Raw genomic sequence first — 14,315 nt, 5'->3', positions numbered from 1 at the left:
TAGACGGAGGTGTCTGGCTGTGACGGGTGTGTTTGCTTTGCCTGCGCCTGCTGTCAACCAGTGTTTCACACTAGGCTAGCTGTTAGCTTAACCTCCACTGGCTGTACATCTGCTGATACCTCACCCCGCTCCCTCGAGTGGTCAATCGGTCCCGCCAAAGCTGTAACACAAACATGGGACTGCTGCTATTGTAACAACTGTTATCCAGACCCCGCCAACAGCACAATGCAGTAGTAGGCCATGTCGCTCTGAGATAGGATATGTACTTTTATTCATCCTCATGGTACCTGTCTCTTGTTATAGTAGTGGTGTTAAAAAGGAGTCTATAGTGTGTATTTTGTTGCGACCCTGCAGTAGTAACATGGGAGAGACTTATTTAAAGTTCATGGGGGGGGGGGAGGAGTTCCCCTAGTTCAGCTGGATAGGCGATGTTCAGAAAAGTGGCTTGGGAAAAAGTCACAACAAGGGTCAGTCAAAAGCAAGGCTAAGGGCACACTCACATTAGGCCATTTGTACCGTGCCCGAGTATGTTTGCCCACTAAAGTCTAGATCGTTTGGCTAGTGTGAGCACGCCATCCGTACTCAAGTACAGTTAAATTCCGTGGCCTCAGTACACTTTGGAGAGGTGTGCTCAGGCCACGGTACAGATGCTATTGAGCTGACATGCGCACACACACGGATACGCAACCTATATGTACAAGAGGCAACCGTACTCAGGCCCAGTTGAGATTGCCTAGTGTGAGCACAGGCCAGCGGCACAATGGGGGAGGGGGGGGGCAATCATACTTGAGTACGGTACAGGGCAACTTTGCCTAGTGTGAGTGCGCCCTAAGACACGCTTTTGATGGACGCTCCCTAAAGTCCAGGCCCGGAGGTCCCTTGGCTTCCAGGCCGGACCAAGACCAAGCTTGATATTCAACCAAAAGCCTTAGCTCCGGTTACGTTAGCTACTATCGCAGGCCTGGCTATCACTGACTATGTGACTTCCTTGACGTTGACTGCTTGTACGTGATGGGTTGTAAAAACTGCTCACAAAACAGTTCACAGAAAAAAGTGAACAGTAAGGTTATGGAAGACGTCCTGGTAAATGCTAAGCTAAGAAGAGTAGACACCCTGCCAGTGTCCCTTACCTGCAGGATTAACATGGGAGAGACTCATCGGGGGTTAAATGGACCAGGGGGAGCCCCTAGGTCAGCTGGGTAGGCCCGGTTCACATAAGGTGCAGGGGGGAAGGAAGCTAGCTAGCCAGCTAGTTCAGCTACAAGCCTCTTCTTTGTTGTTGTTGTTTGGTTATTAACCTGGAACGCCAAAATATAATATATTGTTATGATATAACATTCCATCTAATATTATACTATAGTCATGCCTTTTAAACTTTGACTTTACACCATTTGTGTTTCATAAATACATTTATGAAACACAAATGGGGGTAAACAGATACACTGTAGTTGATTAATTCCAGACCGATTTTAGTTTTTTGTTCATCCTGACTCACAAATTGAATTAGTAAGAGGTGACTTTTGTTAGCTAACTTAGGTAAACATGTTTAATCATAGTAATGTTTTGATTTGACTTAAGTGCCTTCAGGGCAGGTCAACTGAGGATTGAGGAAGAGCATGTTAATTATATGCATGAGAATCTCTTATAAAGATATTGGAATATGTTAACATTCTCTCTCTCTCTCTCTCTATTCTCTCTCTCTCTCCATGTGCACACACACCCATACAGCGGCCCCTATCAGCGCCACATCTGCTCCTCGTTTCACTGTCTACAAGCGACCAGATGTGATCCCGTATCCATCCAAAACCAGGCCGGGAATTCTTCCCGCTACAGCGGGAGTTTGGCCCTCACAAGCCAAGGCAGACACAACCAGCGAGAAGTCCGGGAGACACCCGTTCCCGTCGCGTACCCGGGTTTACCCTGCTGAGGCAATACCCGGTCGTACGACGAACCGTCCTCTGAGCAAGACCAGCCCCTCCGGGATCATTCCGGGTGTCGTGGTCGACCCCACGAAGATTGAGACTCTGCAGAAGAGTTTGGGGGTTTCTTCAAAGCCGTCCCATAAGGGGCCGGTCACGCCCAAGTATGTAGCGAGAGGCACGCCGCGCCTGGACAGGGTCAAACCCGGGCAGCCTACCAAGAGTGAGGCGGTGGTGAAGGCCGCTAATGCCGTCCTGCCTTCCAAGGAGGAGAGAACGGCTCCTGGTGAGATGATACGCACGCACGCACGCACGCACGCACGCACGCACGCACACACACACACTCTTACACTTATCTGCAACCAAACAACATCAGAAATGACCACAACTTATTTCGGATGTAAACTTGAATGTCAACGCAAGTGGGACTAGTTGTCAATCCTTTGTCATGTCACTGGGCTGTTTTACCAGAACCAGTGCGACCGCCTACCTCCGACGTGTCCACGACCTGCGCCAGTCGTCCCTGCTTCCCGGGGGTGCTGTGCGTGAACCGCCGGCGGCCGCACGTCGGGTTCGTCTGTGGCCGCTGCCCGCCCGGTCTCCACGGCAACGGTCGCGTCTGCACCAAGAACGCCAAAGCAGGTGAGGGAGTTTGTCTGGGAATCGATTGTGGTACGTATCCCCGCGTATCCCTTTTGCACAATTTAAATTGAAATCCTGAAGGCTCAAAATGCCATTCCTCCCTACACCATTGCCCTGTCTGTAAGTGAATCTGTCAAATAATGAGAGTTAGTTAATGAACGATGCCCTATCACGTGGTCTTCCAGAGTCTCTCGAAAGGCTGCTTGATTATGTAAAAAAATTATTTGGCCAATATTGAAATCACAATTATTCAGACGATTATTTTTGAGTTTGAAAACATGATGCAATTATTCAGCATTTCTCTCCAAAAAAAAAACACTTTGTAATAGAGAACTAAATCAATACATCGCGCAGCCTTACGCTCTCCTCACCCCTCCCTCTGTGTGTCCTCTCTCAGCCTCCAGCCTCCCGCGGCTCCCTCCGGGCGGCCGACCGCCCCACAGCCCCAACGCTCACGCCTTCCAGCTGCACCTGCCGCAGCTCCCCCCGCGGCACGGCATCAAACACCTGTCCTCGCCCGTGACCAGAGCCGGGGGGGGCATGGGGAGGAGGGAGGCCCTCACCCCCCCCGCCGCCGCGGCTCCGAGGCACGCGGCCCGGTCCTCCTTGCTGGATGCAGGCGGTCAGGGGACGACGCACCAGGCCGCCCGACTGGGCAGCACTGCCAACCCGGGGAGCGGGCGAAGGGCCCCAGGGCAGGAGGCCCCGGGGCAGACGGTCCAGAAGCAGTCCCAGGAAACCCTTGCGGTGAGCGCAGTGTTCTGGGGGGGTCCAGGGTGAGCCCTGGGACAAGGTGAAGCTACGCACTAGAGGAAAGGTTTCACTATGAATTGTATTTTGTATAAGGTAACAAGGAGTGATGCACCTCACTACTAGTCTATTAATTGTCTATTTCATTTTATTATTTCATTTTATTGTTATGACGATGTGAAGCACTTTGAGTCGGCCTCGTGTATGAAAAGTGCTATATAAATAAAGTTAAATAAATAAAAATAAATAAAGCCTTGCCTTGCCTAACTAGGCTGCCGTGAAATTTGGATATTGGGAGGAGATAATCGAATCTATTACCAAAATGATCCGTCATTTAAATCTGTTTTAAACAGACGTTAAAGTTCAAACTTTTAAAAAAAAAGGAAACCTAGATAAGTAACTTTTTTTCCTAACCATGCGGCACATTTTGAGATCCAATGTTTTTTCTTCAAATATGTATTTTGTGCACATTTGTATAGTTCATATAGTTGCTAAATTCACATAAATACCGTCCCGTTTCTATCTCTCTCTATTTCCACAGCTTCCTGTCATGGCCACCGCCTCCAGGACGACCCCACTGGCTCCTCAGCCCGGGGCGACCGCCCAGTCCAGGTGGACCCTCCAGCCCGGCCCCCAGATCAACCGCAAGGCCACCACGCCGGCCCAACCCTGGACCCCCCCCCGGCCCGTGGCCCCTCTGACGGCCGTGCACCCCGCGGCGCTCTCCTTCGCCCTCCCGGACTCCTCAGAGTCTTCGGCGGACGGCGACGAGCGTCTGCTCCCTGAGGACCCCGCGCTCGCTGCCGGCGTCGTCCTCGCCTCACCGGGGCTGGTGGCAGTGGGCAGGGCTAGAGCCCGGGACCACCCCCTCCTGGTCCACAGATCCGCCGCCGCCGCCGCCTCGTCCGCTAAGTCAGTGCCGAGGGGCACGGCGGCCCGAGGGGGTGGGGCCCAGACGCCGTCGTGCGGCGACCTGTCCTGCCACCCCGGGGTGCCCTGCGAGCCGACCAGAGAGGGGGGTCTCCGATGCGGGACGTGCCCCGCAGGGTACATTGGAGACGGGCGGACATGCAGGGGTACGGATTCAGCCCTTTTCGTTTCATGTCACGTTAAGATGTGCGGTTGTTCAAACGCGCACGTACGGATGTCAGCTTGAACTCAGCAGATACGGAGAAGCATGCGTCGCAAGGATACGGCCGGTTCGCTAAGGCCACAGGTTAAATGTTATCTGTCATCTGTGTCGAGAGGATATTCGAGGTTGTCAAAAATCATGTCGAGCCATTTCTTTTTGACCACTCAACCACGCTCACTGTGTAGCCGTGCTCCGAGATTGTCTCGCAGTGGACGAGCCATTGACATCCAATTCTATTCCAAACAAGTGTTCAGCAGCTCCGTCTCTGGTCTTTCATCTCTGGTCTTTCCAACACATGTTAGTGCATTCAAACGGCCAATGTGTGTATCAGACACGGCGAGTTTCATAAACGAGGAGCATTTGGAGGACGCATTCCACCGTCCTGGCACGAACCTGAGTGGTCTGCAGAAGAAATTGAGTTCAGACGGGCTGAGAGGGATACATTGAGGAGCCATACGGGATAGATTAGCTGAGACAGTCAAGCAAATAAATGTATATATGCAATATTGAAAGGTTGCTCTGCCATCAGGATACTCTGATGCTCTGCCATCAGAATACTCTCTCAGCCTCTGAGAGGTGCTTCTAAATCAGGGAGCATGTCGATTTTTTTGCTTGTGGGCACCTAGCCAGGGCAGTTTGTATGATCTTACTTGTGTTGGATACTAAAAAATTGCAGTTATGGAGGCTAATAAACACTTAAGAATAAAACGGACGTCAATGGCTTGCCAACTAATGGCTTGCCAATTCTGGATCGCGCGTACACTGCGAGAGGGGATGAGTTGAACTCAAATCATGAATGATTTACATCTTGACTTACACAATGTCAACAATTAACCTAGGGTCTTAGCAAACTGGTCAAATTCTTTAAGTCTGTTCCACATGAACATGCATACACAAGATGTACAGGCCAATATATCTTCCAATGGAAAAGAGTACCACATCTTGAAGAAAATAAACACACTCATTTCATTGAGTTAATGATCAAGTTAATGACCACACACCATTCAATTGTATACAACATATTTTTAGCAGTAAACATGCTTAAAACGATGAGTTGATAGAGGTATCACACGCCACACATTTAACATAGGGGACAGCTATGTTGGTTAGAGAAAGCAGATGGGATTAACTGTTGTTTGGCGCCCCCTGTCTGTCACTACAGCCTTCTGCAGACACACGTGTGGCAGGAACATGGAGTGTGCCGCTCCCAACTCTTGTCGCTGTAAACAGGGCTATGCTGGGCCGAGCTGTCAGACTGGTGAGAGAAAATGCTCTTCTTTACTCTTCCGTGATTCTTTCAAAGCTACTGTAGATTCGAGAGTTGTAAAGAGAGAGAGCAGAACGAAGCAAAAGAGAGCCAAGTTTGGAGACCAATCAACCAAAATAACATCCCCTCCCTCTCTGCTCCCTCCCTCCCTACATTTCTCCATCATTGAGAAGTGTTGAATTTCTCACGCCTTTGATTGACAGGTAAATTGGATTTCCCGAATGAAACAAGGAAGATATGCCCGGTCAAAAATGAGCTGGAGTGATCTTAAGTCTCATTTGTCTCATTGGGTCACATGCAGTCAACTCAAAACCGATTTCCTCAGAGCACATTTCACTCACTAATAGTTTACTGATGGCTATGCCATTTCTAACAAATTACAATCAAACAAAGATCTTAAATCTTAACTGCAGCACCTTGAATGATATAAGCCTTATAACATTCAAGGTGCTGCAGTTAAGATTTAAGATCTTTGTTTGAGGAAGGAATCCGATAAAGCAAGGATATTCCCTTATATTATAAGGGAATATCCTTGCTTTATCGGATTCCTTTTCACTGTAGATACCGTTGGTTCATGCTTTCAGTAAACTCTAATGTTAAAACAATTCTGAAAAGATTTATCTAAGCTCCCTTTTTCCATTAGCCATATGTCTGCCCGAGTGTCAGAATGGAGGCGAGTGCGTGGCGCCAGGGGTGTGTGCCTGTCCACCGGGTTACCATGGCGAGGCCTGTGACAGAGGTAAAGTATAATGGCTTTTTACTTACATCATGTGAACTGTCACGTTGTCAACGTTTTGTCACCCGTCCCAATGCAACATACATGTGTATTTATAGTTCCCTTTTTTTTTTTCCTGTCAAATAATAATTCATGTGGTAATGGGGCAAGCCATTAATAGAAATGCATGTTCCTTGACTGAAACCGTTTATTCTAAGCAACATGGAAAATGGTGTGGAGTGCATTACGAACAAAGGCACTGCAATAGGCTGGTGAATCAATCACCAGCCTCTTCAACTTTTATAATTCAAACATCTTTTCAACATTTCCATGAGATTATTTAGTGTCAAACTCATTCCATTACTCATTTTCCTTTACTCTTTTAGGGTATGAAAGGCTATTCGTCACAATTTTGTATAATCTGTCACAGATGTGATGTGTCCAATGGAATATAAAATATGCCTATAACACCTACAACGTGATTGCTTCACAGCAATTTCTAATTTCTAATTTCCTGAGACAGTGTTTTTCATTAAATGTTACAGCAATACTAATGCCAGAGGGGCATTTCAGACAAAAGGTGTTTGTGCAGAAGTTCTGGCCACTTCTGGCAAACGTGTCTGTAACAACACTGATCCAATGAATCACACGTCACACATGTATCTTTTGAGGCTTTACTTTATGACCTCCCTATTGGCAGCAAGAAAATAAAACAACAACAGTACTTTAAATCATATATCATTTTAAAGTCCCTATAGCCAGTGTCTGTTGATACGCAAGCCCAAACATATCAGTACAATCTCAACCTCATGCTAATTAAAGTTTTAGTGGTAGTGGTATATGTTTTAGTGGTATATGTTTTACCATTGATTTTAGTCTATTCATTATTCATTCAGTGAGTTATCTTCATTAGAAGCTTTGTGAAAACCACCAATGTCCCCGCAGCCACAGTGAAAAAATGGCCTTATATGTGTCACTGTATAATTTATTGTAATCCAAGGTGCCGCACTGTTTATCTTCACAGCTCTGTGCAGTTCCCCTTGCGAGAACGCCGGTACCTGTGTGGGACTGCAAACCTGCTCCTGTCTGTACGGCTTTGTTGGGCCGCGATGTGAGACCAGTAAGTCTGGAGCCGCCCCAGAGAAACATTGGCCTGGACGTTCAATTATAAAAAGATTGTAACACAGAATAATATAATTTTTTATTTCATCTTTATTCTTTCTTCTTCTTTCTTTAATTCTATTGATTCCTTAATTGTACGTTTTATTTGTTTTTGAAAACCCATTACCAAAAACCTAAAACACTAGAGGGATTTCCGTTTCTTTGATTGCTTTGCAATAATTACAGGTACCCTGGCCTCAAAGTTGAGGCCAGGGTACCTGTAATATCTTTTAGAAGTCATGGTTACAGCACTATGGACGTTATTGATGTTGATTGTTGTTTCTGGTCCACAGTGGTGTGTAATCGTCACTGTCATAATGGGGGCCATTGCGTATCGCCAGACGAGTGCACGTGCCAACCTGGCTGGACTGGGCCCTCCTGTGAGACAGGTGTGTGTTTGTGTGTTTTATTACATTGTGGTGTGGTCATGTATCTGTGTTTCAAACTCCCCTATTACTCTTTGTGCATGTCGGTATACATACGTGTGTGTGTGTGTGTGTGTGTGTACTGATGTTGTGATGTGTTTACAGCACTCTGCTCACCTGTGTGTCTGAATGGAGGAACTTGTGTTGGATCGGACACATGCAACTGTCCCCATGGATTCTACGGACTGCAGTGTGAACATGGTAACCCTTACACCAAACATTACAATGATACACCCAGTGTGTTGCTGAGTGGTGCATACTTCAAATCCCAGGTATATTAATGGTCCCATGACATGCCACCAGGTGTGGTGTGTTTAGCCGTTACAAGCCGCTTTGAAGGTGGACACGCCCACCTGTGATGTCATAACAGACCGATTTTCAAAACGGCTTGTAACGGCTAATCACACCACACCTGGTGGCATGTCATGGGACCTTTGACGTTGTTGTTAACCACACTAGTGAGACTGACACAAATGATCCTCTTCACACGCTCTCACGCCACACCTCCTATTCTCTCACTCAAATGATGGGACCAAGTGGGACCACAGCATGTTTAGGTTGTCTTGGTCAAAAGGCCCCCGACCTCTATCTACAGGTCATTGATTCTTCTGGTGGTTTTATTTCTATATACATAGAAATAACATTTGTTAGGGAAACACCAGATGAAATTGTTGGTGGCACCAGTAGATTCTTCATATATGAAATGCATCTCGTATGTCATAGCACATATATATATATATATATATATATATATATATATATATATATATATATATATATATATCAACTGCTTGATTGAGTTCTCAACTGCTTGATTGTTATATATATATATATATATATATATATATATATATATATTGTTAACCATTGTCCAATGTGTAAACAAGACTACTTTGAAATGAATCAGCTCTCAAGCTATTGAGACTAGGAAGCAAAAAAAAGGACATTTAACAACGACATTTGACATTAAACCACAAACTGAATTCATCATGCCCTTCATCATCAAGTGCAATGCTGACATTTGCTTGAGAGTTTTATTAGAATTGTGTAGATTTACTAGCAGTCAAAACGACCCCCCCCTTTCATGGCAGCTTTAGTGTTAAGTCTTGCCTACAGCCACTTTAATCCAGACCCTCCTTGCGTCCTCAGCGGTGTGCAGTCCCCCCTGTAAGAATGGCGGTGTGTGCATGAGGAACAACATGTGCTCCTGTCCAGAGGGCTACACCGGGAAGCACTGCGACAAAAGTGAGTCCTGTCCCCCTTCCTCAGTTCAGCCTCCTCGCCTCAAGGCTTAGTTATGGTTCCACGTTGATGCAACGCGAGGGGGTTTATGGACCCTATTACGTTCTTGCGGACCCTCCTTGCGTCCACCGCAAGGGCCTGACGTGCGCCTCCTTAAAATTAAAACCTTGCGTCAAAGCGAGGGAGCAGCGAGGGCTGTGATTGGTCCGCTCACAAAAACCTGACGCAGAACTGAAACAGGTTCACGACTGTGTCGAAGCATCTGCGGGATCATTGCATTGCGTCGACGTGGAACCATGACTACGCCTTTAATCTCTCCATATACTGTTCCACCTCCTTGTATTCATCATCTCTTTTCCAACTGTGAGCAACACAGTCGACCGGCGATGTATGTGTGAAAGGCCTTCGATTAGTGACTCAATATTTATCTATTTGTCCCCTTCTTCTCTGCATTCTCCAACTCTACCAATGTGTTATTCGTTGTTCGTTCTGTGCAGGGAGCCCGGTCGGCAAACAAAAACAAAGTTTTATTCTCTCCCTCTCTGTAGGTGTGTGTGAACCCATGTGCATGAACGGTGGCAGGTGCGTGGGTCCAGGGGTGTGTGACTGTCCGTCAGGCTGGAGGGGCAGGAGATGTGATAAACGTAAGTAGTCCCGGAAACTAAAAGGAGGCAAGGCAAGGCAACTTTATTTATGTAGCACTCTTCATACACGAGGCAGACTCAAAAGTGCTTCACATAGAAACATCGTCAAACAATAAAATGAAATAATAAAATAAAATATATAAGTAGAAGAAAACGAAGGCAAAGTTTAAAAAAATGCATTGTAGAAAGTGCAATGTATTTAAGATTAAGCAGAAAGCTAAAGCAAACATACAATAAAATTAAGTAATAAAATAAAAGAGATACGTAAAATAAAATAAAGGCAAAGCTAAAAAATGCATTGTGGAAAGTGCAATGGAAGGAAAATTAAAGGAAATAACCTCGAAGGTACACCACAGCGGTGCTCCCACTGCATTACCATTCCTATCAGACTTTAAGTTCTGATAACGGGACACCCCTGAGTGGTTTATAAGGGTTATTCCACAGTTATATTAGTTACTAGACCATTTTTCTTATTCAGCTAAAATGTTATATTCCTCTGCCACACTTTGTGTGTTGTCAAGGAAAACATCTGGTTTAACAATGATCACCCTAACCCTAACCGTTGGTGTTAATGTTGGATTGGTAGTTGATTTTGACCCGTTGTAAGGCAGAGGTGTCGTTATTGAACAATACACACCCTTGGAACTTTATTGATGAATTAGGATCAAGTATTCAACACACTGTGATGTAAGAGAGGGGATTAAAAATGATATATTCACATGTCTTCCCTTGTTCTAGTTATCAGATTCGAAAATGATTTGTTTTGAATGCCCCCAATGTTGTTATCATTACATAGTTTACTTATAGCAATGCCAACTTTCACTTTATGAACAAATAACCCCCATTTGGATTTGGCTGACCAGGGACTTTAAATTTGCCACATGAAAATGAGTTACACCCCTTGCTCCACTTTCAGTATGCAACAGGGCACCGTGCAAGAGGCTTATTAGACAAGATAATTTGTATTGGATAGCAGTTCAATTTGATTCAAGTTGGATTCAACTTTTTACTTCTGTGCTCTGTCCAGCTACTTGTCTTCAGAAGTGTTTTAATGGAGGGGAATGTGTGGGTTCCAACACCTGCCTCTGTTTACCCGGATGGCAAGGCAGGTTGTGTCAAACTCGTAAGTATTCTCTCTTCTATTGCATCTTTCTCTACGTATCATCATGAGTCAGAAACGTTGATAACGTGGTATGATGGCTGTAACAAGGTCCATGCTACTCGGCAGCTAGGTGGCTTACACCCCACCTAGTTGACTTTTAATGGGCTCCTCCAGACAAAAGGACACAGGGTGGTGGTGGTGGAAATACGGTTTATTGTAGAAGTTGCTAGTAAATGAACATGACAATGGTGCTCCACTGCCATGCAGGTGATCGCCACACACCCTCAGTGATAAGTTAATCTGCAACAGGTGTGCAGACCCACCCAACCCCACAGGCCAACTGCTAAACACTATTAACATATTATGTGCTAACACACATTTGGAATATAATGGATTTTATATAAATATTTATATATACACACAATACTTACTACAATACCACTTTATTGTCAGAGACAATAGTCAAAGTCTGAAATTTGTCTTGCATCCCAGCAGCTCTATTTACAAACCTCACAGACATAAAAAATAAAATAAAAATACATACATTCATCATAACATTACAGCAACATCAACAGACGACAACATTTAAGGCCCATCAGCATGATTTTGATCTGGGATTAAGTGCCTGATTCAGTCCGAGGATTGACTGGTGAACAAAAGAGAGCTTCAGTCTAATCTTTCTGAATGTTGTTATTATATATAATAAATATATGATAAAAATGACTCTACATCCTGGTCCTTTCCTTGGTCTTCCAGCTCACTGTCAACACGTCTGTTTGTACGGGAGCCGCTGTGTCCGGCCTAACGTCTGTGCCTGCAGGAATGATTCCACGGGTTCTCTATGTTCCCAAAAGGTAAGCCACACTTCAGTGCAACGTGTCATGAGTCACCTGAGTCACTAACCATTTGGGGTCCTTACGAAATCCGTAGGAACCCTTTTGTATTTGTTAGATAGATAGATAGATAGATGTATTCTTTATTGATCCCCAGGGGAAATTCAAAGTCACAGTAGCTTGAATACACATACAACATAAACAAGTCCAAGTCTAAAATAAAATAAAATATCCACGTGGATAATATGGACGATGTGTGTCATGATGGTATGTTAGTATTCGAATATTCATTTCACTGCCAATTTTGTCTGCATTGTTTTCTTTTCCCAAACTTTATTTGCTATGTGTCTGATGTAAAATATCTTAATATGTCAGAAATGGCCTTCCGTCAACTGTTAATGAGTGAAATGAGCTGTGAGGATATATTTTTCGGCACCCATTTTTCGGCTCTCATCCACTCTTTTCCGCTCTCTGACTTTACAACTCTGAAATATTATTGTCAGCAGCTTTAACAATTGATGAACCTTTTTAGATTTTCCATCAATCTCTGTGAGGCACATTATCTGTATCTCCTCAATTCCTTAACCAGCAACAACCAGCATCATCATTTTGCCACTGTTTCCTCAGATCCTAAATCCTTGAGGCTGAGCGGTAGAGTCACGTTAAAGCAAATCCACTGCCCTCATCCCAGCACTCGTACTCAAAGACCAAAAAGCCATCATCCATATGACTAGAAACCAGACAAAGGACCTGGTGTGAAGCTAAACCAGAGAATACAACTATTCCTTGTTACGGTTGTGTGACTTGTTAGTTTGTGGCGGCCATTAATATGGACATTTTGAGCTGACCAATAGTGTTTCAGCCATCCGAAAATGTAACACCCTTAATTAAAGTGTGCTGCACATCACTATAGTCATATATGGTAAATTTTAAAGGACTGCGTCTAGGTTTGTTGTGTATATAAAAAGACATTGTATTGAGAAATTGTATGTTCTTCATTCTTTGCTCTGTATACTAGTTGTCTATTTGTTATACTTTATTATAAATGTTTTTTAAAATCTATTTTAAATTGAATCGCTATTTATTTATTTTTGATGTTCATGTCTTCCTGTTTTTGTGATATTGTATATATTTGAGTCACTACCATCAGTTTAATGTGTGTGTATCCATTGTTTTGCTAATAAACAGTCTCCCAACAGTGTTCATTTTGACAGCAAATTTCGATTTAGTTTGTTTTAAATATTATTTTGACTAAAATGCCATTATGTATGTATGTACGAATGTATTCATTCAATTTCTAACAAAGAATTGTCATTCATGTCATTACCCGGGAACTATGTGTGAAAGTGGCTTTAGCAACTATACATGATTGTTAACAATTGTTTATGACAATACATGATTTCTCCCGGTTAATGTTAGGGATCAATCATTTTAGGGGAGTAAAGTATGGGTCATTACATTTAAGTAATGTGAATTTAATGTATTTCAGATGCATAATCCCAGAATTAGCGGGGGCTATTTGAGGTCATTTCAGACAGGTAGAATATGTGTACTATCAACTATGCCCCCCTCCCTCCTGGGGTCCATTACTATTCTCCCTCAGTGTATGTATAAGTGATATACTGTGTGTGTGTGTGTGTATATATATATATAAAGATAGATAAGATATATAAGTGATATATAAAGATAGATAAGATATATAAGTGATATATAAAGATAGATAAGATATATAAGTGTGTATATATATATATATAAAGATATAAAGATAGATAAGATATATAAGTGTATATTCTCCCTCCACACACTGAAGAGGTGAACGGAGACTCCACTGAGCTCATGGTCTCCCAAGCCACTAGTGAATTGAGGCAGAGCCAGCGGGAGAAATGAAGACTGGGCCAACGTCAGGGGGTAGCACACCACCGAGACCTGCTGGAGTCCAAGGGGCTGGAAGGATATTCCAGGTGTGCTGGAGTTGGTTATCCTAAGACCAAACAGCTGCTAAGCTTGGAGGATTTAAACTGAAGAAGGGGTAGGATGAACACATGAGATCATTCAGTTGGGTCCACTGAGTTGTGGCTTTATTAACAAAATACAGCACACGAAGTGCTACTTGCATGAATGAACACAATAAACAGAATAACTAAAATAATATAAGTAGCAGAGCAGTTCTTCTGTGCTGTTCTTCCTATCACAACACAATGAATCAATATAGACTGCAAGCATTTTTTTTTTCATTAAGGGATGAGTGATTTGTCCCTAATTGTTTTGATTTATAATCCAATTGTACATATCTTAGTATCTTAGTTATAGTATGCAACAGTTATCTTGTGCTGACTACTGCAATCTGCTGCAAAAATGGGGCATGCAACTACTTTTATAAGATTATACACTATACTGATGTTAGTTTAGAACAGTGGTCCCCAACTTACGGCCCCAGGGCCGGTTATGGCCCCCTTCCACATTCTGGGTGGCCCCTGAAGCAA

At 44.0% G+C, this 14,315-nt stretch overlaps 1 protein-coding gene across 1 annotated transcript in view; it reads left to right on the top strand.

Annotated features, from left to right (window-relative positions):
- Positions 1–12,967, top strand: part of LOC311369655 (von Willebrand factor D and EGF domain-containing protein) — a 37,781-nt gene extending 24,814 nt beyond the window's left edge. The window contains exons 20-33 of the mRNA XM_084487872.1: positions 1,729–2,205; positions 2,391–2,561; positions 2,959–3,308; positions 3,853–4,387; positions 5,606–5,701; positions 6,354–6,449; positions 7,450–7,545; positions 7,880–7,975; positions 8,117–8,212; positions 9,161–9,256; positions 9,802–9,897; positions 10,925–11,020; positions 11,756–11,853; positions 12,460–12,967. Coding sequence (XP_084343998.1) covers positions 1,729–2,205; positions 2,391–2,561; positions 2,959–3,308; positions 3,853–4,387; positions 5,606–5,701; positions 6,354–6,449; positions 7,450–7,545; positions 7,880–7,975; positions 8,117–8,212; positions 9,161–9,256; positions 9,802–9,897; positions 10,925–11,020; positions 11,756–11,853; positions 12,460–12,474 — 2,414 coding nt within the window. The 3' untranslated portion in view covers positions 12,475–12,967. The remainder of the gene's footprint in view (positions 1–1,728; positions 2,206–2,390; positions 2,562–2,958; positions 3,309–3,852; positions 4,388–5,605; positions 5,702–6,353; positions 6,450–7,449; positions 7,546–7,879; positions 7,976–8,116; positions 8,213–9,160; positions 9,257–9,801; positions 9,898–10,924; positions 11,021–11,755; positions 11,854–12,459) is intronic.
- The last annotated feature ends 1,348 nt before the right edge of the window (positions 12,968–14,315 follow it).

Source organism: Micromesistius poutassou, assembly GCF_964030765.1.
Source record: "Micromesistius poutassou genome assembly, chromosome: 24".
Lineage (NCBI taxonomy): Eukaryota > Metazoa > Chordata > Actinopteri > Gadiformes > Gadidae > Micromesistius > Micromesistius poutassou.
The sequence above is the reverse complement of the archived record's forward strand: the minus strand, read 5'-3'. Positions and strand labels throughout refer to the sequence as shown.